The sequence below is a fragment of the Poecile atricapillus genome, chromosome 5 (assembly GCF_030490865.1).
Source record: "Poecile atricapillus isolate bPoeAtr1 chromosome 5, bPoeAtr1.hap1, whole genome shotgun sequence".
Lineage (NCBI taxonomy): Eukaryota > Metazoa > Chordata > Aves > Passeriformes > Paridae > Poecile > Poecile atricapillus.
The window spans coordinates 25332034-25357168 of record NC_081253.1 but is presented as its reverse complement, the minus strand read 5'-3'; the positions used below and the strand labels follow the sequence as shown (position 1 = coordinate 25357168).

General features: G+C 37.7%; 1 protein-coding gene across 5 annotated transcripts in view; it reads right to left on the bottom strand.

Moving 5' to 3' along the window:
- PARD3B (par-3 family cell polarity regulator beta) overlaps positions 1–25135 on the bottom strand; it is a 393890-nt gene that overhangs the window by 178134 nt on the left and 190621 nt on the right. For all 5 annotated transcript variants that reach the window (XM_058839501.1, XM_058839502.1, XM_058839498.1 and 2 more), the window contains exons 11-14: positions 16792–16977; positions 10603–10773; positions 7073–7202; positions 1372–1471 (exon numbers count right to left, since the gene is read on the bottom strand). In XM_058839501.1, coding sequence (XP_058695484.1) covers positions 1372–1471; positions 7073–7202; positions 10603–10773; positions 16792–16977 — 587 coding nt within the window. The remainder of the gene's footprint in view (positions 1–1371; positions 1472–7072; positions 7203–10602; positions 10774–16791; positions 16978–25135) is intronic.

Below are 25135 nucleotides of genomic sequence, written 5' to 3'. Positions count from 1 at the left end.
GTTCAAAAGGTTTAGTTGTACAGGGTCAAAATACTTTCCTAAGTATTCTCCTATGCATTTTGTTGAAATGCAATTTCAGTGAAATCAGTGTCACTTGATACAGCAATTCAATTTCGAGAGAACTTAAGTTCTAAATGGAAAAACCATACAACACTGGAAAACTCAGGGTGAGACAAAGGGCCAGAAAATTTACCATCATTTTAATACATCATTGGCATTTAAGAGAATGTTTTTCTCCTAGCTTGCTGGAAAAATTAGGAACAGATTCTAGCAAACCATTGCAGTTGAGAAAGTAATGCTGAATTGCATTGATCTGTGTAGACTAGTTTGTTTATCATGTCATACATATCTGCCTGGGAGACCAGAAATAACAAAATTATTCTAGCGTAATTACTCTCTGTTAGTGAAAAGAAAATAGTTACAGAAGTCTTGCATGAAGCATTCAAGGTATGCATACATGCAACCCATCATTTAATGGTAGTTTTTACTCACACCAATGCATGCAAGGACAGACACATGGCTAAATTTTTAGCTGAAATGTATACTTTCTTAATATCATTGCAGTAGATGCATGACTATCAAAACTGAACACCCAGCAAACAAGGAAGCAATGTTCAATGTTGCATTTCAGCGTCATCATCAGGATTGGTTGCATTCCTCATCATCAGGAGAGGTTGAAATTATGCCTTTGATTTGAATCCTGTACTACTTGAGATAGAGTATGAGCCACTGTGAACATCAACATGTTTATACTTTTTCCTGCACCTCCAAACTTCTGTATTTACTAAGGAAATTGAAACTTATAGTTGCTATCAAGCACATCAGGCTTTGCAAAAGTATCTGAAAAATCTACTCAATACCTTTACAATTGGTAAAGCGTTCATTAATTTTTTTCTTACACATTTCAATTGCTCAGACTTACTGAAAATTCATTTTGTAATCTCAAGAATATATCTGTGTGACATAAGGAGATTCAGTTTCTTACAAACTGTGTTTAACTTGGACTTTTAAAGCTTTAAGAGACTTCATTTACAGACTGCATTTACACATTGCACCCACAGTACAGTTTTAAATTAACTTTTTTTTTTAATTGGGATTATGCTTTGGGATTTTTTTTTTGTTTCACTGAACACACGATAGAGATATAATCTGTCATGGATAGGAGGCATACTGAAGCTTATGTACAACTGAACTGAACAACGCACTAAATGCTAAAATAGCATTCACAGCTTATGTTAAAAGACCTTCCAGCTGACTAAAGAAAGTGGTGCAAATTTAAAAAAAAAATGGCTTAATAATCAATTAGAACTATTATCAGAACCACTACTGAGCAATTAGTGCTATAACTATTAAGAAGAGCTGAAGTCCAACCTGTGATTATAATCCTCATTCAGCAGATCCTCACTAGGATGTGGTGGGAGAGGTGGAGGGGTTTCATTTTCACCACTGCCATGATCAGAAACTGGAAACTCTGAAACAAAATTTAGAAAGGGGTTAAAAAACCTGCAGAAACAACTGCATCACACCAGTTCACTGATTGATGACTGGAAGGCCTCAAGCAATGCTGAAGTAAATCACAAATTATTCAAATCCCTAAACTAACTAAACTAGAATTAAAATCACACCAAGCAGAAAATATACCCCTTGGGATTTTCCTGAAGAGCTGATTTTCAGATTTGCATATATATAATTAAAGGTAAATATAGGGAAACTTTGTACTTATAGTGAAGTTGAGTGCAAGGCACAAATTGCTTTACTCCATTTTAGTGGAGTGCTTTACTCAATTTTTAACTTCTCCATAGCTGCATTCAAACTGATTGTAGGCTCATGATTTCAGTCCCTTTGATGGGGAGCATTTATCACCTTTCATGTACAGAAGGGAACCACATTCTCAGCAAAGAGCTCAAAAGAAGAAAAATTTCTGTTATCCTATAGCAAGAGAACAAAGAGGCATTTCTTAATTACAGTCTTCCTTTCCTACCATTATGGCAACTCCTTCTTTACCTTTACAAACAGCATCCAGCTAACACTAGAAAATTACTTTTTACAAAGACAAATATGAACTACTCAAACCATTCAGTGGTTTGCTAGGCAACAGCACTTAAATACCTGCAATATTTAGTAAGACTGCTGTGCTCACTGTAGCCAGTTCATTATTGTCCTGCAAAGTCACGTCTCAGCCCAAAGGCATCTTAGAAAAAGTCCCTGCACTTTTCAATGTAGAATATGTCTCACCCCTCCCAAACCTAATAGGAAACATGGACACTTCCTTGGGTTTCAATGGCAGGTAAGCAATCAAACAATGATGACATGCCACACTTTAACATGACCTGTTCTGTTGCATGAAATGTTGGTAGTCTTTTTGTACAACCCTGTCTGAAAGCACTAACTTATCTGAGAGGAAAAAGGGTCGGCAAGGAGGGATCAAAAGAGAAAGCAATAGATTATATTTGTTTGATAAGAGTGCTGATATAACAAACAAAAATATATTGGGGAAAAAAGTCCAAGAAAAAACTCCCCAAAAAAACCAAACAAAAAACAACCCCCACAAACCCACACTATTAGCTCACACTGTTATCTCAGGAAAAGTGTGAGCATCATCAATAAAAAGTGAGGATAAGCAGATGAGGAGGAAAGTTTCAATGAGACCTTAAAATATGATTGCCAGTTTGATGTAAAATACAGGTATGCTACCTTACATATACACACGAGCTTCTTGCACTGTGATCCCCATTCTTTCAGGTTTGAATATAAGAACAGGAAACAAATGAGAAGTAAAAGGCAAGTTCTCACAGGAAGAAGAACTTAGAAGAAGAGAGGAACTCGTATTTGTTCAATGTGATACCAAATGTAACTACCAAAAAAGAAGGAGACTACAAAGTTCTGCAAAAAGACTGCAGGACATTAGTAAGAAATGCAGGTGAAATTCCCTGTCAGAGACTGCCAAGTGCTGCACATAGAAGTAGGGGAAAACTCCTGAGACTTACACTAAGACCCTTACAGCTCTGGAACAGTACACTAGATGTGCACTGGATTGTTCTTTCAGTAAATATATTCTTAGTGAAGTCAAAGGGAGGCAGTCATTTACAAGTGCAAAAAAATCCAAATACTCCAGCTAGAACTCAACAGTGAGCCTCATTTTTAAATAGTGTCTATGGTTTCATTCTTCCTATCCAAAAAATAATGTAATATAATTCAGAAGCATATTGAAAAGGTAGCAAGGATAGTGGACACAGGTACAAACACTCCTACAAGGACCACAGATTAGGATTCTTTAGAGAAAGTAGCAATGAAAGAGGATGTAAGAGGAGTCTATGACATAGTAGAAGCTATGCATAAGGTGAAAAGGAAGCTTTTACAGTCTCATGCACAGTAACAAAAAGGCAACCAGTTTAACTATCAAGTAGAACACCTAGGACAAACACAAAGTAGTGTTACTCAGAGAACTCACTGCCATGAAGACACTTTGGAAACAAAATTTTAAAAAAAAGATTAAGATATGTACCAAAAGTTAGAGATGTATCCATGGCACAAGGGTCCAGACAGAGCTTTAGACTTAGTAAGTCCCTAAAACACTGATTATCAAAAGTAGGAAAGAGATGCCTGACGGAAAAAAATTTACCCCCCCATAAAAAAACCCCACACCAATAAAAGAAAAAAACCCTTAACCCTTCCCCCCCCAAACCCACAAAAAACCCAATGAACTGAAAAAATATATAATCATACCACACTTACACTGTGGTTAGCCTTTTTGAACAGACTCCTATAGTCATGGCAAGAGACTGAACATATTTGCAGTTATACTAACTTGGATTCACAGTAATTGGTACATCATTTCACCAAGGCTGTTTGATCATGGGTTACCACTGGTATTTTTCTTACAGTAACAAAAGGGTACACATAGAAAAACGTCAGACTTCCTCAGTGATTCGGAAATGATCACAAGGGATTACAGCTCCCAGTAAAATGGGAGCAGGAGCTGGAGCATGAGAGAATTTAACCTAAGGGGCAGACACTGGCTCCATGTTCAAGACCTCAGGAAATGACCTTAACAGATTCAGGTATATCTAAGCACTGAATAAAATGTATTAAATTTTAAGATATTATACAGACTAAGAGAGTTAAAAAGAGTAACTCAGGCAAAGTAAAAATTGAGTCTGTCTATAAGACACATACGGCATTTACAAGGAAAATCTGAATAATTAAAAATTTCTAGCTTTATGTTACCACATATGTATCAAAACAGGTGCTTGTACAACCATGAGGATTTGGCAGTCTCTGGTAGTAGAGAAAGTTTGATTATTTCATTACTCCACAGAGAGATGACAGCATTTTCCTTATAACTATTTATAATAAAGGGTTATAAGAAATAGAACCTCTAATGAAACACATCCCAGTAATCTTTCAACACCAGAAATGTAAAGCTGCTGGCACTAAAGTATCAATTCTCAAAGAGATTGTTCTAAAAAACACCGTGCAACAGCTTGGCAGCAAAAGAAGTGAGGACCTGAAGGCAGCAAGTGTTATTCATGCAAAAATAGAACAAACACTGGCATTTCAATACTGGATCACTATCCCCTCCCCCTTTATTTAAATATCTACAGGCAAGACAAAATTTAATGTTTTGGCTATAAGCACTTTTCTCCAGACATTAGATTTTCTTGCTCATGTATAATAAAAAAGACTCCTAAAACAGACAGCAATATTAGCAGGCCAAGCTTCCTTGTATTTTTGCTGAGCTTTCATAAGAATTTTATTGGTGGGAGCAGTGAATGGTACTGGAAATAACTTATTGGAAAACATTAATTAAGAAAATGACATTTTATGAAACATAATACAGCTCCTACATTAAATTATTACATCAGATCCCGTATTATGTTAAAAATCTCTTCTATGTTTTATTATTCTTTGCAAAAATGTACCAATTGCACTTCTATTCTCAGAATGTGGACAGCACAGTGTGAACATGTATAAGGATCTGCTCCTGCCTGGCACAAGACGCTCACTAGGTCTGTGACTCATGTCCTTAAGCACACACACAACCTAAAGTTCATAGCTGTCATAAAAGAGGGTAGTGCACAGGTAACGTGTTTCACCCTTACAGATACCCTGAAACACCGAGGACAAAACTTCTTAAGAAACAGTGCCCAAAAAATAATTTAGACCAGTGATGGGAGGAAATAGGTGGCAGGTTCATATGGAAAGCAGAATGAGCATTAGCTCAATAATAATTAATACTATGATTTCAAAATAAGAGAAATATTTCTCCAATGTGTGAGAGTACTGTAAGCCCAAATTGTATTTCACCAGAACAATGTCTTATCAGAGCTGTCCCACAGCCCTCCTGCTGCAAGTGCCTGTGCAGTTTTCCGCTAAGATCATTGAAATTTTATTCATCAAATGCCAAATCTTCAACACAAATCACAATACGATGATATCTTGAGTCAGTGGTAACAACATCTTTGTAGTCTCTTGTCCACTGACTCCAATCCCAATCACTTTCCAGGCCATGGCTCTGAAGACACAGCCAAGCCAAACCCTCTCTGTTCCAGCAGCTCTCCAAAGCTGCCTTTTCACATCTGACACATTCTCTTCTGAGGCCATGACTGTTTTTTCGCTATAATGCCCTCTTACCATAATTCTTAAATTAAAAAGATGCCTATTTAAAATAATTTTATGACTGAGCTGAAAACCAGCCATCCTGATTTTGCATTGCAGTTAAAGAAATCCTTATCTGAAAGTACAGCTCATCCACATACTTTGTTTTGAATTTAAGTGACAGGTTAGCAGTTGCCATTCATCTGCATCAGTGGCTTCAGAGCATTTGTTTTTATGGTTTTTAAGGAAGCATTTAAAGGTATTTGCTGCTTTCTGATATCTCTTTGGTAATGCCTAACTCTACAGGGCAGGCTAGCTCCAAGGATTGGACCCTGTTCTCCTGAAACTACAGAATGAGCGTAAATTCCATACAAGAGAAACGAAAGGTAGATCTAAGCAAAGCATCTGATCTTTGAATATTTACAATGCTCCAGGCTATGCCTAATTCTTTGCCTCGAGTCACACTGTCAAAATAGTGCAGTCAACACAAATAAGCTACCCCTAAATTCTACGGAATTTTCTCTTGCATTTTAAAAATAAGGGCTCTTTGGTTTTGATTAAAAGTACCCCACACAGCCATCACAGCAGCCTATGAAATTACTTTTTGCAGGCTACCCTGATTCCACAGTTGTCTACGAAAGTGGGAAAAATCATGCATAAATCAACTACATCAAAGAAAATACTTTTTCCTGCTGAAAATAATGAAAAATTCCTACTAAATACTGAAAGGTATCTATCTATGTGCTTGGCTTGAAGAATGAGAGCACAGTTAAAAGGATAGGGGTCAAGACCATCTCAAATACTTAAACTTTTCAAATAACTAGTATCTTGCTGAGTCAGGAGCAAATTGGACAGATAGTACAGTCTACCATCAGAAATGAAAAAAGACATGATAAGAAGTGGCCTTAAATGCTCTTACTCATATGCTTCCATATGCTCGCACATGTAAGTTTTCTTTGCACAATTTACACAATTACCTAATTCCTTTTAATGAGTTCATTAATATAATTCCAGTTTGTAAATTAGGCGAATGGTTCTAACCTCTGAACAAATTTTACCTTAAAGTCTAAAATAAGCAAGTGCACTTTTCAAACATCATGTTTTAGTAAAAATTAATTAAGCTTATAATAACCCAGGACATAATCTAAAAATTAAATGTAAAAATCATTGCGCTCATTAAAGATATATAGAAAATAAACATTTTGACAACATATATTTTGCACTCATCATTTGTTTTTTATCCAGCCTTACGTGTTGGGGCAGCGAGCTAGAAACTGTTACTTAAACTGGAATTTGTGCCAGGAATCTCATTCACAACTTCTGAGTCAGCTCTCCCACCCTCGCTGGATCTTCAAGCCTCAAAGTAACATAGTGTGCACTTACTCTAATTAACTGCTTTTGGTGGCTGTGGATTTCAGGCAAGAAAACCACAAAGCGCTCTCTGCCTCAGCAGAGAAGGGTATGTAGAGACTACCTTTTATTCCTTCCTGAGGACTGCATGTTACAAATTGCTGGAGAATGGTATCATTGCGTCGGGAAGCAGCTGCGAAGTTATGACTCCCGTCAAAGGCTGATTTTTGAAAGACTCCCTGGTCTGAGCGTTCCTAAGGGAAAAACAGAACCACACATTGCAACACCAAATTTACATATTCAACAACACAGAAGAGCATCCATCGCTGCAGACAGTGCACGGACACAGTGTGATATAATGTGAGCACTGTATATTGCCTCCTCTCAAATGAGAAACTTGAGAGAGCTCTTCAAAACTGCAGTCTGGTTTTGCTGACCATGAAATAAGAACAACATCCAAGCTATAACAACCATTAAGAATGATGCACAAAAATGGAGATTTCTTTTTTTTTTTATGACCCACAACTGGCTTCATTCAAATTCTCCATCTGGGAGGGCAGCTTGTGACATTGTCAACACAAGAACATGGGCAATGCCAATGGTATTTTTCTGCCAGCCAGCTGGTTCCCTTCTCCCTGAGACTGAGTGCATATGTTCTGATGATCACACACTAGAACAGTTTTGCAAGTAAGGAGTTACACCAAACTCCCAAACGCAGGTCTTCTGGCTAGCAGCTAAACAAACTCCTGTCACACCTCTAGTCAGCTTTTCTTTTGAGACATTTCCTACCCCACACCCCCATACATGCCATACCGCCTAATTTATTCTCCTGAGCAGTTGCATAAAGGAAAATAGTTGGGAAAAAAAAATAATAAAAATCACAGTTTCTAAAACTGGGACAGACCCAGAAATACATTTCTGTAGTCATTATTCATTGAAAACCAAAAACCCACACTGGGGAAATATGGCTAGTCTTCAAAGCAACCTTTATATTTTCTGCGATTTTAAATCTATTTTTTTGAAGCAGGATCCAACTGGCTTCTATTTTTAAACTGCACGTTCATTATGTCAGCAAATGTTATACTAAATATACATTTTCAAAAATTCCATAGTCACATATACGGAAGAAATGCATATATCTAACCCATGTAATTTATTTTTAAAATGATACAAGAGGTTTGAAGTATTGGCAAGTGACTGCCTGCAAACCAAGACATAAGGAAGGACAGCATGTTACACCTCTTTGCAACCTGTTTCTCAAGCTTAATAATAAAAAAAATAAATAATGTAACTTCATAAAAATAAAATCGTAATAAAATAGTGATAGAATAAATACAATGAAAATAAGCATAATAAAATGGAAAGATTGCACCTCAGAACACAAATCAGTGCTGGCAGGCTCATGGTGACAATATGGCTACAAATCTAAGCTTAGTGGACAGGCGGCACATGTAACATTCTCTTTTCCTCAGTGCAGAATCAGCCATTTGAAAAGGTTATTTTCAACCTCCATACAGAAACACACACATACCACACAGACACTGACAGTTGTGTTTCCCCTTGGAACTGGAGTCTTTATTTTACATAAGCTTCCTTAGGTTGTAATGTCCACATTTACTGCTTTTTCAAAGTCTATCCGTTGGAGAGACAGTGGGAGAAGGAGTCTTGAATTAACAGCACCAACAAATCTGCTTTTCCAGCTCTTTGATAAATGACACAATCAATATCCCAACAACTGATCAGTAACCAAACTAATTCAAGTATTCAGCTTATAAAACATAGCTGTCATGGAAGACCTCCATTAGTGTCCTGCCCAATAAAAACAATAATGCATTTCTAAACATATTCTCCTTCTGCCAAGCTGAGATGCAGTGCTAGGGTAGCTGTTCTGGGGAAAGGAAAGAATGGGCACTGACCCATTTCTCCTACGGTCTCCAGACTCAAATGGAATTACAATTGAACGCAAAGACTACCCTATAAAAATTAATTCCTGTCTAAAATGAATTTGATTCAATCAAGACCTCATTATGCATTCTTCATAGGGCATGAGTCAAGACTATTTACCTCCTTCATACATCTGGATAATATTGAAAACTATACACTTAACTATAAAAAGCAGCCTCATACTTTTACTAGGTCAATCTGGCATTTGATTGGAAGCTTTTTAAAAAGAAGTAGCTTTAGTTAAATAAAGAAAACTCACAGGACTGAACTTTCCTTGAAGGTGAGCTATCTTTCTTATATCCCAAAAGTGCACAATAAATATAACATATACTTCATAATTTTTCCTTACAACAGGATGCTGTCACATATAGAAGGAAAGCAAACATGTGTTTTCCTTTAATATAGTCCAGAATTCCTAATAGATACTTTTCATATTTTCCTGGCACAACTGACATCATGAGGCTTTTCCAAAGAGTCCTCCCATCAAAGTAAGAGCATAATATTTGGTAATATAAAAAATATTTGGTAATATAATGAAGTAATGTATTTCAAAATCCATTTCTCAATCAATAAATGATGGTAGTAAATTACATAGAAAATTATCAGAAAAATATTTAAGAGTCAATTAAGTTACAAGACACCTGCATTCTCTTCCTCCCTCTGGAATTTTATGCAAATACACCCACAGACATGACTGTTGGTAATATTTTAAAATGTTCCAGTAATGCTCACTAAGTAAGAAGCTTGAAATGTCTTGGAATTCTATAATGAGATTTATTACAACCTTTTACATCCCAAATCCACTTGTACATACTTTCATTTTAAAGAACTCTACAGGTATTGAAACTTTTCAAAATATTTTCTCAAGGGTTAAAATTAAAGCTGGGGTGAGTAGAAAAGGCAGACAGTATGCATGTATAGTATTTATGTAAAGATGAGAAAGGAGTGTACATACCTGTGTGCATGCATAAATGAAAGAGGGAGCAAGGGAGATCATAAACCCAATCTTTTTCAGAATAAGAAGTGACTGGTAAACATGAATTTATATGATGTTTAGAAAACATTAAAAATATCTTTATTTTCTTATTTTGTTATCTTGCTTAAAAAGACTTTATGTTAATCAACTCAGAAACCCATCCTGAAGGAATCTTCATCTGACCAGGAAAAGTAAAATATTTTGTTCCTTTAAGGTAAAAAAAAAAAACCCAAACAACCAATAAAAAGGCAAGACAATTCCAGAAAAACACACTCAAAAAGAAAAAAAAAATACATTAATACTAATGAACAAGAAAAAGCTAGAATAAAGTAAAATCCTAGTCACACTAAGATACTCAGGTCTCTGATTATAAGAACAAACGAAATCAGAATAATTTAAATTGCCTGTATCCCAGCGATTGCCTTGAGGAGGTAGCAGATAGTCAAAACTACATCAATGTATTAATCCTAAATTAACCTTTTTTTAAATCGTATTTTCTTTTGTTCTAATACTTGTTGAATCAAAATAAGAATAGCCTAGTCTCAACAAGAACAGCAAGACCAGGAGATATCAACCAGAAACATTTTTTGAGTCCCCTCCCCAGGAGAGAATTAATTCAGGAGAATCAATACAGGAGAAGCTCTCTATGACCAAGACGTTAGCTATCACCTCTTATGTGGAAAACCATTGGGACTGGAAAGACATCAGTCTAAGAGATGCATTTACTGCCCCACCTCTGTGTGCGCCTCCAGCCTGCGGAGCACGACCAGCTGGATCCTGCCGCGAATGTTGCCCTCCATGGACATGGAGCGCCTGAGGGTTTCCATGGCCTCGTGGTTTGACTTGCCCAGCAGCGACTCCCCGTTCACTGCAACCAGCTGATCGTTTACTCGCAAACGACCGTCCTGCAAGCAGAAAGCAAAGACAGTATAAAAAACCCCAAGAATTATTAAGCAGAGGTGCTACGTATGGGAAAGCACAACGCAGACAATCGGACATTGCTGCTGTAACTCAATAAATAAAAGACTGGACAGTGCCAGAAATAACTTTGTGTCCAATAACTGGCATTTTTTTCCCCCCTATTTACTACATTTTTGGAAAGAATTCATAGTGAAAATACAAACATAGATGCTCATGCACAGACTGCTGTTTTTCTTGCATTTGAAATTTATTTGTATTATTGAAAAAACCCCAAACCAAACACACAAAACCAAAAAAATACAAACCACAAAAAAACCCCACCCACCCCATCCATGAAAAAGAAGGAAAATAATCTTGTTTTAGTTTAAAGGGCCCACACTCTAACTATTGGTATCCACACTGCAATCACAAATGAGTACTACAACCTATTTTTCATGCATTATTATCAGCCATTAAGATCTGATAAGAAATAACTCCAAAAATTTTGTCTTACAATCTTATGCATTATTATCAGCCATTAAGATCTGATAAGAAATAACTCCAAAAATTTTGTCTTACAATCTTATTGGTGTGTATCTTGTCACAATTCTCAAGCCATCACATGGTCCAATGTCCTCAGTACAAAATGGTCACTAAAACTTAAGCATCCTTACTAATTAATGCTGTCCCTATTTTACAACACCCAAAACTGCTGCCAATAACAAAATTAGGGTTGAGCCATACCAAGTAACCTACGCTTCGAAAAAATACTTTAGCTTCATTTGCCAAGGTTAACTGACATTTGTGGTGTTATAAAATTGTGGACGCTGCTATTTTGTGATTTAGGAGTCCTACTGCTGTTGTCATTATGATCTGTGATTTATTTCTTTTCATAAAAGAACATGCCATGGACTTTTCTCTCTTAAACAAGAAAATAAGGTTTATTTAATTGAGACACAGGAATTTCTTTTAAAGCTTGTCAAGTTCACAGTTATCAGGCTGGCATCAGACCTCAAACAAGGAGAAGGTGTAAGAAAACCAAAGACATCAGATATAAGGTGGTGAAGAAACAAAAACAGGGAAGATCTTGCACAGAAATACAGTGCTTGGTTAAGATGAGTCTGATTCATTCACGGGCTCAGCACAAACTCTTCATAAGTCATTCATCCAAACTGTTTACATATTTCATCTGAGCAATACAAATCTATAAACAATCTGATTTCTATTTTTTTTTCTGCAACTAAGATGTTGAACTCACTGTCCTGCTATTGCTGCCAAGTCTAAGTCATTTTTGAGTGAGTTACAGTAGCTGTGACACACCCAGCTTTATTAAGTGTTCTTTTTGTTGGAACTGCATATTACTACAACAGGGTACAGATAACCACAAACCTGAAGAAAAAACAGTATATAACAAAATCCAAAATAAACTGGGATGGACAAGAAGATAGAAAGAAATAATTAGGAGGTGAGTCACTAAGAAAAGGAAAATGAAGAGAAATAAAACTTTTCTTGGGAATGGAGGATGGAAAACAGAGAGACCGTTTGGAAGAGATACCGAAACCTCTCTCACCTCTCTGCTGAATATTTTATGCCAACTTAGATGTACATACAGTCAAAGTCAGTAAATAAACCCCACCCTTTACATACGAATGATGCCATCACAAGAGCTAAAGTTTAGAGAGACAAGAGTTAACATTGCTGAACTGAAAATTTTATCATTTGCACATGTTGCATTTCCTCTGTATTCGATCAAAATTTGCTGAAATTGAGCTATTCAGAGCAACAGGAGTTTGAGGAAAAAATATTTTTTTTTGTAAATTTCTATAAAACTTTGAAAAATTTACAAGTCCTCATGTCCTTCCCCTATTGTCCTACAGTTTCTTAGATGACTGTTTCTCCTTTCTGAAAAAAACCCACCACGTAAAAATATCTCTTAAAGTTTCTTTCTAAAGTGTATTACAAATACAATGTCAAATGCATCTTGTCACAACTACATCTATTAAGTATGCAACTATCCTGAACACAGCATGCATTTTTAAATGAATCACTGAGCCTCCTAAGGTTCTGTGTTGGCCCAATTTTTAATATTCCTTGTAGTACTTTTGTATGACTGTATTTATTTATTTTAATTACATTACTTCTTAAAGGGCTTCTTTAGATGCATCCTCCCTTCTTCCCACTCTGTTTTGTGCAGCACTTAAATGAAAAATTCAACTTGAATTCAACACTTAAATTGTGATTGAAGAAAAAAAGATGTGCATCATTCATAAATGTTGATCAACCACACTTGTTAAGTCACCTGTACAAGACAGGGTGGAAGACAGCTGAATGCTGTTTTCACACAACAGGCAGAAGTTACTTCACAGAAAAACCTTTTGCCTTTTTAGAGACCAGGGAAAAAGAAAATCCCAACGTCTGAACAGTTTCCAAACACAGATTTTCACATCCCTTGTGTTATGGCCTGGTTTGGAAGCCTGAACTGCAAGAAAATCTGCTTGGCTCAAAACAAGTTAAATGTTGTTTTCACACGTTTCTTCTTTCATCTCTGAGAGGTAGGTTTCTTTGTGGCTTTTGAGTAGGAAAACAACATTTGGCATTTCAGCAGAACAGTTTTCAAATGCCATCTCTGGAACTGCGAGTGAGCTATTCTAATAGAGGCTGATATTCTTGCCTCACTTATTCAAAAAATGCTGGATTTTTTATGGTGACTCACAGCAAGGGGCAGAATCTACCACCACATGGCTGCCATATTCCTCAGAGTCATTCACAAGATTCCACTTTTTACAATAGAGCAGGAAGATATAATGCCATGATCTTCAAGTACTTATGTTTTTAATCAAGGCACAATAAGCTATTTCCCTTATCACACCAATGACACTTCTGACAGAAATGCCCTAATGGCAATTATTGGAATTATCCAATTTCCCCATCCATCGCACACAACAAACAGTGTTTATTGCAACAGCACGCAGAAGGAAAAAGGACATTTGAGCTACACCATGTTTGATTTGAAGAAATGCACACATAGAAAATATTACATTATTTCTTGTAATGGCTCTGTTTCATTTCAGCAGCAGTGGATTGCAAGTACCTGATCCCCAGGAATGCATCATAAGTGAAAAGCCAAGATGTCTCAAGGTGAACAAGGCTGAAATCCCCAGAGTTAGGGGGAGTGAAGATACATTTAAACTCAGTCAAATGTTAGTTCTCTTCACATGAAAGGCTCTGCATAAGTACAAATATCAAGTATTCCAGCAACTTCTTTATCTCAGGGATGTTAAAAAATAGATACCTCAAAATTACAAAAGAAGGTTAAGAAGGGACATAATGGTTCAATCAGCAAAAGCAACTGGTTTTATTCCTGCAGGATGCAATGTTAGAATACAAACCTGGAACTTTTAAGGCATTTCTATTTTGTCTGATTTTGTAGGCAGAGCATTAAAGAGGACCGAGTCTTACTGTAGCATGTATGATGTTACATGCATTGACATTTTCTACAACCTTTAGCTAGGACAAAAGAAAATTCATAAAAGACAGAACTAAAATCTTCCATTATGGTTTTTAAAATATCCCTTACTGCACTTTGCAATGCCACTAACACATTAGAGTTAGATTACCGTGTTAATATATCAAAAAACTTAAAAACATTAGCGTCTCTTAAGACCTTGGTTTAATCCAATAACAAGAAAAAGTAAACAAAAATGATGGTCTGCATCTCGCAGTCTACTCTTCATTCTAAAAAACACATGGGTAAAAGAAATTTAATGCCTCAAAACCTTTACACAGCATTAGAAGGATTGAGCATTTACTTCATCAGTGAAATAAATGTGATGAAATTCTATGTATTACATTTCTTCTTATGAGGACAAGCAGTGACTGTATAGACAAGGGGATAAAGTTTCAACTTATATTAGCATGATACACCAATATAGAAAATATTTTAAATTCTAAATGCAGAAGTGAGAAATAGTGAAAGAATTCTCATGTCAGTGAGCATTAAGATTTCCTCCTGTGACTGTTTCCCAAGAAAACACTGTACACTGAAAAGCAAATGCACATGTCTTAATCCATAATAATCCATTTCAGAGAATACCAATGAACAGCATGGGAAAATGCTCTGGACAACTACCAGCTGGAAATAAAAGCTTTTGATTTCAAAACTTGCTCCAAGAAGAGATTTAAAATAAGGACAATAGGACATCTTTAAATATTTATGTACAAATATGTGCACACTTTTTAACTTGATTCAAGAAATTTTATTAATTGTTTATACACACTGATTAGGTTGTGTTCTATAGAAAGGTCATTAGACAGAAGAAAGACAGCTGTTCTCCATGCATTACACAACAGTAGACTGTGAGTCTTAAAACATTGCCAAAATGACTGCATTCTTTGAGCACTTGTACACAGGACAGTCTCTGAACTGTTCTGGTTGAAGCCAGAGCCTCAGGTACTGTCTCATTTGCTCTGGAGCCTACATTCAGATCCATTTCCACAACACAGGTCTAATTGCTGGAAGGGTTATAACGAGGTAGGATGGAGAGCAGGTCACAGGACTACAGGCTATCACAAGACAAAATAATCTCCCAGTCACGGCAACTAACTGTGGCTGTTCACTCAGGGGTGAGCACCGAAGTCCTGCTTTAGTAGTCTCTGGACATCTCAAACCAAAGTAACTGCTCTGGAGTGAGTCTCTGTGGGGGAATAGAGAGTAGCAAACATACAGACCTAGAAAAGGTTGTCTTATGGGTCTGTGATGTGACAAGTCAGGCAGCCAGCCTGCTAATATGGAATATGGCTCCACAGCTTGGCTATTCAAAACAAAGAGTTTATCCATGGCAATGCACTGTCGCTGCAACTGGTGTGGACACGGAGCTGGGAAAACAAAGAGGGCAGCCTCATTTCCACATTAAAATGATTCATACTCTGCAGCAGACATGAACATGAATTGAGCTTGTCCAGCCCTAATTTGGCCATATGTGTGTTAACTCGGTTCTGGTGTAATCCAATTAGATGAAGATCCAAGATTTGAAACAACTGTGAGACTAGGACAGGTAAATAACAGAAGCAGGGAACTATTAAACATTCTCATGAAACCTAAAACCTTGATTATTGATATTTATTAGCTGCTGTAAATAGATGATCACCGAAGTTTTAATGTTGTGAATTGTCTTACTCAGCAGGCTGATGTCAGTAGAGCAATTTACATAACGCTGAATTAAAAGGTATTTTTACAGAAGAGAGAACTGCAAGGAATTGCTGAGATAAAAGACAAAAATTACATTATGGTTCTACAGGTGTTAAACATACTAGCTCTGAAAGATTAAGTAATTTGTTTCCAATTCAGAGAAACTACCTTTTCCAAGTTTTATTTGGGGGGAAAAAATGCAGTCAACAGATTTCTTAAAGATTAGACAATAACTCGAATACTTTTTAATCATAAAATATACAATAGTCTTTGCACAGTGCTTAGAAGGAACAGAACAACTCATAATACTGTCATTTACCAATTTAATATTACCAATTCAATCCACCTCAGGAACAACTGATAACTTCTGCACATCTGATGTCAAAGCTCAACCAAGACACATTTTTAATACAGTGATAAAAAAATATTATGAATAAAAAAGAAGAAAATTATGAGAGTGTTTTTATTTACAGACAAAGTGTAGGTATCAACTTCTCTGTCACTGAGCCAATCAAACTTTTCTCTTTCTGCAGGCTGTGGGAAAGCTGGAAGACAGCCTCTACACATATCTACCTATGCGTATCCTTCTTCCCCTTCCCCATTTCCTGCAACATCCAAATGTTCCCTAAGGTTTGCACCAATTCACTTTGGAAAATTTTGTTGCTTCACACACAACCCCAGAAACTCCGAGACAAAATGTTAGATTTCTAGTTCACCCAAAGAAATGAATGACAAAGGTATTTGTACCTGGAATGCTTCTCAAGTGAGATTCAGCACTCAACACAGAAATGGCAGAATTCTAACCTATTAATCTCCTGATGTGCTTCTTCCATACCTTAAAAGCAGCACCTCCGTGAATAACTGATTTGATGAAAATCCCAAGATCAGCTCCTGTCTCCCGAGATTTGTTGCCTTTCAAGCTCACACCAAGTCCAGCAGAGCCAGAATCATTCAGAGGAATCTCAAAGGTCAGCTGCTCTGTGGTTTCTGGAGAAAAAATACTGCAGTTTGGCTCTCCTTTCTGTTGGAGAAAACAAGGATAAAAATAGGGGTGAAAAGTCAGCATGAATGGTATCCACGGATTTGGACAATAAGAAATAGTCCTCTTTTCCTGAAAGTAGCTTGAAAAAACATCCTTATAATCAACAGTGCATTTAGCTGACATTTTGTCACAAAATCTGGCTTAAAATGTTATTTTTAATGATACCTGGGAATATGCTTAAATAGGAGGTAAAATAGCTTAGTTCCACATGATATAAAACTGATGTTGCAGCAGAATGTAGAAAAGACGTTTATACACAGCTGCATTAAAAATGTAAGCCATAAAACTCTCAACATCTTTACATGCAGCTCACAAACTATAATGACAGTTGTACTGTTAAATCCCATTCCCCTTTGAAAATTGAGTTTCATCCTTAAAAAATTATCCTTCCCTTAAACCTGTCTGCAGAGGAAAGCTGGTGTAACAAAAACGAAGGTGAAAATTGAAAGCACAGTAACTTATTCTGCACTAACTCCCTTAGTACATACTTTCATTCCATAGAGGTTTGATTGTTCCTTTTTCTTTCTGGTATAGGTTAATCCCAAGGCTTTCTCTAGATTAGAGCTGTTTACAAGACTGTCAAGTCAAGCATACACATCTATGGAAGATCAGAAGGAACTTTCTTTTACTCTACACTGTATTTGCAGTTTTGTCACTGGGCAGAGGGAAAGGGTGTGTGGTTGTCTTTTTGAAAACAGGTTAGAATCATAAAATTAAACAAAATCAAATTTTTGCCTGGAATATTTATCTTGGGACACCTCAAAAATATAAGGACATGGAGACCTACTATGGAATGAAGTGTTCTTGGAAGGTGTTAGTGCAAAAGACCTTATGCAACATATTCAATTTTATTCCATTTTTCCTTCTCCATGTAACTCTAAGACAATTTGTAGGCTTTTGTTTCTTGTCATTTGGGCATTTTCTATTTGAAACAGTAGTATTAAAAAATTAATAGGGAAAAAACTACAAAAAGGTAGCACACAATTACAAGTTGAAAGATGACTGGCTGCTGCTTCCAAGGGTGTCAAATTATTCAGTAGAGGCTACCTGCAAGGAGTGCAGTAACTGGGCCAATCCTCCTCTTCCCCAGCGAAGGATCACTTTCAGGACCTAAGCTGCAGCACGTACAGCATCAATGCAATTGTCAGCAAAGGTGCCAGCCAAACAGATGTTTCCTCAGCAGCCAGAGCACACCTGTGCATTCAGACACCATGCTGTCTGATCAACAAAAGCATGACCCCAGAATTAAGGGCAGAAATTAATATCCTGAATAAACAGTAGCACCTAAGTATACTTGCACTGATTTCAGATGCCCTTTCACTGATGAAGAGCAACCATTGGGTAGAGAGGAATCAGATCAACCAGAAAACTGACTATCAATCTCAATCCCAATATCCATCATGCGTAAATTTTTCCTGGAATGCAATTACATGATATTTAAGTCAATACAATTTGCCTAACTGCCAAATATAAAAATGACATAGCACCAACACTGACAATTGTCTTGATACCACCATTCATCTCCAGTACCTAAGTTACACATGTGTACTGTTGTTGTTCATCAGAAGTACAGAGTTCTCAGTTACACATCTGCCACTTTTACTTCTTGGCTTTGGATATGGACATCCTGAACATAAACCCGTAAAATCCATACATTTGCAACAACTGTGAACAATACAGCATGGTAACTTTTAAACACTCCTCCTCTGACCTCAGAAGAACTAGTGTAAGGAAGAAATCCACTACTAGCATTCTAACATAACCATTTTGTGTTTAACTTTGCCGTATTTGTCTGAAATTAACTTTCTCAAAGTTTTAGAGAAAAGATTTTCACAAAACAAAAGAATCTTTTGTTTTGTTCAGCTTGCACATACATATTCTAGTCAGTTGCTCCCAAACGCTTAAATCAGAAATCTACTCAACTGACACATCCTGTCAAGATTTAGACAGAAGAAATTCTTCTCAGGGTCCCAGCATGTAATGACTCCTGCCTTTAGGACAGGACTTGGTATTACTTTCATGGTCCCCTAGGCAAGCAGTTCCTGTGTGTTTCTGCTCTCCTTCCACTTCAATCTGTGACATCTGCACCAGACCTGCCCCTTCTCTATGTCAATACTGTGGTTTTGTCTTTGCCCATACCACGAGAAAGGCAGTGAGTGGGCTGTTAGCACAAAACACAAAGCTCCTGGTGCTCATGCTTGTCTTAACCAGAGCAGTCACAAACTGCTACCTCAGTACAAACTTGGACTTCATACAAAGCTGAATTTGGTCACCCAACAGAGTTGCTCAATGTTCTCAATTTCCCAGCTTCCTGTAATATAATTATGCTGTGCATTAGCCCTTGTTAAGTAACCTACCACATCACCCATGCCTGGATGTCTTCAGCAGACAAATACAACAAACTTTTGTCAATATATCATTTCCTATGTTTTCTTTAGTACTTAATTTGGAATCTAACATTTGTCTACCACTTTCCTTGCTACAATTTTCTGTTAAACAGATCACTTAATCATATCAAAACCTCATTAAATTTAATGTAAGCTGCTTTCACCTATTACTGGAGAACGCTAATTTTTAAGTCCTTCACAAGTTTCTTGTTCAACATAGTCTAATCATCCCAAACATCTCTCCTTTTCATTATTTATAGTCAGCTTTAGCCAAAGATCCAGCAAAAGCTGACTTAAAAAGAATGCTGAACTTTGTCTAATGGTACTATCAAAAATTTGTTACCCATGATGAAGACTGAATGACAATTAAAAGATTTCACAGAGATGTGTAAGAGGAAAGGAGATGCATATCTACAAGTCAGTGATTAATTCACTGTAAGGCAATAAACTCTGTCTTTACTCCCTTAAAATTTTCCTCATGTACTCATGGTACAGCATCTGATAGCAAATGCCTGGTAGTAAGTCTACAACATCAAGACTATTTGGTGCAAATACAAGACTGAAAATCTTATTTGTGGGAGGATGTGAGACGCGGAAGAAAGGAGGAAAACCAGGGGAGAAAAAAGGGATGAAGAAACCTAGACTTAGAAGTTTGATTTCATCCTATACTTGCTGAATGTTTTCAAAATATTATCCTGATCATAATGCTCTTCCCAAGCAACACCTTTTCACTGATAACAAAAAGAACTCCAGCTATCCTTAAGTTAACAGCTCATCAATTTACTGCTTCATTTGGGCAACTAATTTAATGAATGATGGCCTCTGTTCCTAGAATATGCAGGTATGAATATTAAATGCTGATAGTGGCTCACAGAGCTGGATTCCTACTGCTTCTATTTCCCTGACTTTGCTAAAACATTATCCCAAGACATCAATACTTTACAACATAGCAACCAGCATCAGCTGAATTATGGTCTGGTAAAGGAAACCCTCTCCAATGCACTAACCCTTGAATTCTATTAGAAACACTTCTTACTTCAATATCATCCTAGAATCTGAACTCACTCAAACACAGAACGAATGAAATGAGCTGCAACACAAATATATTTGTAGCCTGGAAAAAACTTACAGCTTTATGTTATAAATTACCCAGTCAACAACCACATCATGTATTTTCCATAATAAATGTATCATACCCTGGCAGTTCAGGAATTAAATGATAGTATATTGCTGAAGCTATTCCCCACTGCAGACATAGGAAAGTAACTCAATTGTAGTAGGATAAACAAGAAATTTTCACATAAATTGAAGTCCAGATAGCTAAGTGGTGATCCCTCTGGATGGTTAGAACTTTGAGATGGCCTGGCCTGTACTTTTTACACAGTTCCAAAGTGGGCAACGTTGGAAGGGAGAAGAGTGGGTCATCAGGCCCAGTCCTCTTGCTCAAGCAGGGTCATCCTGGATCACATAGCACAGGATTCTGTCCAGGTGGTTCTTGAATATCTCCAGTGAGGGAGACTCCACAACCTTGAGCTCCCTCAGCCTTTCCTGATAATAGAGGTGCTCCAGTTCCTTGATCATCTTTGTTGTCATCCTCTGGACTCGCTTCAGGAGCTCCATGACTCTCCTGAGCTGAGGAGCCCAGACCTGGACACAACACTCCAGATGTGCCTCACCAGGGCTGAGCAGAGGAGCAGGATCACCTCCCTCGACCTGCTGGCAATGCTCTTCCTAACGCACCCCAGGATCCCATCGGCCTTCTTGGCCACAGGGGCTCACTGATGGCTCAGGGACAGCTTAATGTCCACCAGGATCCCCAGGTCCTTTCCACAGAGCTGCTCCAGCAGGCAATCCCCAGCCTGTGCTGGTGCATGGGGCTGTTCCTCCCCACATGTGGGACCCTGCATTTGCCTGTGTTGAATTTCAGAAGGCTCCTCCCTGCCCATCTCTCCAGCCTGCCAGGGTCCTTCTGAAGGGATACACAGGACTCAGGGGGATCTGCCACTCATCCCAGTGAACCTGCTGAGGAGGCATCTGCCCCTTTATCCAAATCACTGATGGGCCCAGTATTGAACCTTGGGGGACACCAAGGCCTCCAACGAGCCCCTGTGCCACTGTTCAGCCAGTTCTCAATACGCCTCACTGTCCACTCACCCAGTCCACACTTCCTGAGCTGGCCTGTGAGGATGTGGTGAGACACAGTGCTGAAAGTCTTGCTGAAGTCAAGGCAGACAATGTCCCTCCTCCATCCAGATACTTGTTTCATTGTAAAAGGCAATCAGGTTACTCATGCATGATTTACCATTAGTGAATCCATGCTGACTACTCCTGATTACCTTCTTGTCATCCATGTGAACAGAGTTCCCTAAGTCCTCCTTGTTGCCCTTTCTGAGGACTGGGGTCAGTCATACTTATTTTCTTCCAGTCCTTGGGCACCGCTCCTGACCACCACGACCTTTCAAAGATGATTGCAAATGGCCTCCACAGCTCTCTCAGCACTTGTGGATGTATCCCATCAGGGCCTATGGTCTTGTGGATGTCAGGTTTACCTAGGTGTTCTCTAACCCAATCCTTCTTGACCAAGGGAAATTCTTTCCAGCATTCCTTTACCCTAGTCTCCCAGATCAGAGAAGGGTGTTTGCCTTCTCTGCATCCTCTGTTACCAGGCTCCCTGTTACGTTTAGTAATGCCCCCATATTATCCTTGGCTTTCCTTTTGTTATGGATGTATTTGAAGAAGCCCTTCTTGTTGTCCTTGACATCCTTGGCCAGATTTAATTCCAGATGGGCCATGGCCTTCCTTATCTCGTTTTTACTTACTCTGACAATCCCTCTATATTCATTCCAAGTGACCTGACCCTATTTCCATCTCCTGAGTATTTCCTGCTTACACTTGAGTAATGACAGGAATTCTTTATTCATCCACCAATGTCTCTTGTTCCTTTTGCCCAATTTCTTGCTTATTTCTTTCCTTTAAGAGGGGTACATTGAGACAGGAATGCTTTTAAGTATTAATAAAATTTACTCAACAGAGACACAGGTTGAAGTTAAAACAAACAGCCCACAACCAAAAAACTTCAACACGAAACCAAAAAACAACACAACATTCAAGAATCAGTGTTCCTTTTGTCCTTGCTGGTCAGGTCCTTCCTTCAGCTTTGCTAAATCTTTGCCTGTCAGCTTTCAATGGCTTCTACAGCTGCAACAATCTGTGAACTGACCCCTCTTGATAAGCACATCTCTGCAGCCCAGTGATGTTTGTTCTCTAATATTTATAGGTGTCTGCCAGCCACAGCTTCTGCTCAAAGCTCCCTCCTGGTTGCACCATCCAGCATTCTAGGCAGCTCCCAAGCTCTCTGAATTGCTTGGGGAAGACAAAGATCTCCTCTCTCTTTCCTGGACCAGAAGGCAACAGACAGAAGCTGTCTAAGAGGAAATCTTTGCTTGCTGTCCAGATTTGCTGGTTAAACAGAACAGAGCAAACAACCAAACAAGTACTATCCCTCTCAAGGGAAATCAGGATAGGAATGTTTTAATCTACCCATATACCTACATGCAACTTCAGTAAAATCAATTCTGACATTTATGGAATCACCAGAAAACAGACAGAAAAGTTCAGTAGAGTTTATAATGAAGGTGAGAGAACAGTGAGTTTGCTAGATATGAAAGCATAAAGCCCTAATAACATAGTACTAAATAATATTCAGCAATGCAGACTGAAAATCTGTATCTAAGGGTCTCTGGATAAATTTAATTAATCTTCTACCAATGATTTTAATTTTTAGAAGCACATCTATACCTCAGATACCTGATTTCTTAATTAAAAGATTACAATAAAGGATTATTAAAAAGAATCCAAAATTTTACTGGTCTCACCAATAAATTCTCAGTACTTTAAAGACCACTTTTAGCCTTCTTCTACTCCCACAATACACAACTGCTCAGTCATCAGAGCAGTACAATCAGAAGTATAACCTTTGAAAAAAGTAATGTGCATTTTATTCTTCCACTTTCTACTTAGGCCATGGTTATATCTAAACAATATTGTGTCAATCCTCTGTCTACTATGGGACACCGCTTTCAATTAGTCTTTTTATTTAATCTTACAATGCCTGTTCTCATTGACCACAGCACTTTTAATCTGTGGATTTATGATAATCTAATGCTAATCTCTCACTGGAAAGGTTGCCTTATTTATCCTTATTGTGTTTCTTGCCAAAAGAGAAGCTTACAAAAAAATTAGCTCTCAGGCAGGAAGGAAATAGCATTTGTTTAACACAACAAGAGACCTTTCAGTACCTGTCTGGTGCCCTTGACCAACACACTATTATGGCCTCTCAATATGCTGACTGCCCCTTGCCTGGCTGCTCATTTCTGATAAGAGATGTCAACTCCCTGGGGTGCCATTCAGAGCTGACAGCAAAAGGCAAAAGACCCAGGAGGGTTATTTTCAAAGGTCTGTGAAGAAAATAAGACATTTGCATGCTTTTGCAATTACTTTCTGATAAAAATATTTAAATTGTGGCACCACATAACTATTATGGGCAGAAAAGCTTGAAAAGAAGATACCCCCTATTTGCATCATGCTCCATATTCTTTCCAAGCACTTAGCCAATTAAGAAATACTTTGCTGACAGCTCAGTCATTCAGTCACTATAAAATCTGCATGGTATTTTGCAATAGACATATTGTAACACTCTTAAAAGTAATACTCAAAGGTAATACACTGTTGTAATCTTGTCACAATCTAGTAAATAACTGAAATCATTGCTGCATGTATTCATCTTTACCATATCTGACAGAAATTTTCCATTGGCTTCTTTAAAATTATCTGTACTCCATACTGCAATAAAAACTAAATGGCCACTAATGGCACACCCTGCTAAGACAAGAAAGGCAGTAGCAAATCCATGGAGATATATGATAACATGCTTGGATAATTTTAACATTAAGACAGTACACTACAAATTTGTGTCATGTTAGATAGAATGTGTCTGGTTTGAATTAGGTAGACTCTGGAATTATAGCTTCAAAGACTGACAAAACTAGACTCAGCTCTTCATCCAAGGCAAATGCAGATACAATGCATTTCAGAAATGGAGATTCCCCAGTTTGCTTGACTCACCTGTTCAAGAACCCACCAAGGAAAAGGTCTGCCCTTGTAAAAGTTTTGTAATTGTAATTTGGTGTGCACTGCTCCTCAATATTAAAAAATGCAGTCTCACTTAACCTTTTAAGTTACATAATTGTAGGAAACAGAGAGAGAAAAATTCACTAGCTCAGTCCTCAGTCAAGGTCAGCTCTCTGTGCAAACACCCATTTTCAGCCCACGTATGGGGTAAGTGTACTCAATAGGGCTTATGCACCCTACTGAGCTGGAGCCTTAGGCAGTTAAAACAACTTGGCACTTAGAGCCTAAAATCTTATCACACATCAAGATGGAAGCCTACGTGGTATTTTCAGGGTGAATTTAGGGTTCCCGCTACTGCATCATTTCAGAAAACATTCCGGGCATGGGTCACAACACAGTGATACACAAATCCAACTCTTTTCTCATTTTAGCACTTACTGTTTTAAAGGTATGGTAAACAAAGCAATAAGTAGTGTATAATTCTTTTAAGTCTACTTCAAACACCACATGCATATGTTTTACATTAAGTCAGCCTAGGAAAACTTTTTTTTCCCCTAAGTTTTAAATGTATTCTGAGACAGAAAGATTTTAGAAATGTTCATATGGTATATGGAACAGAA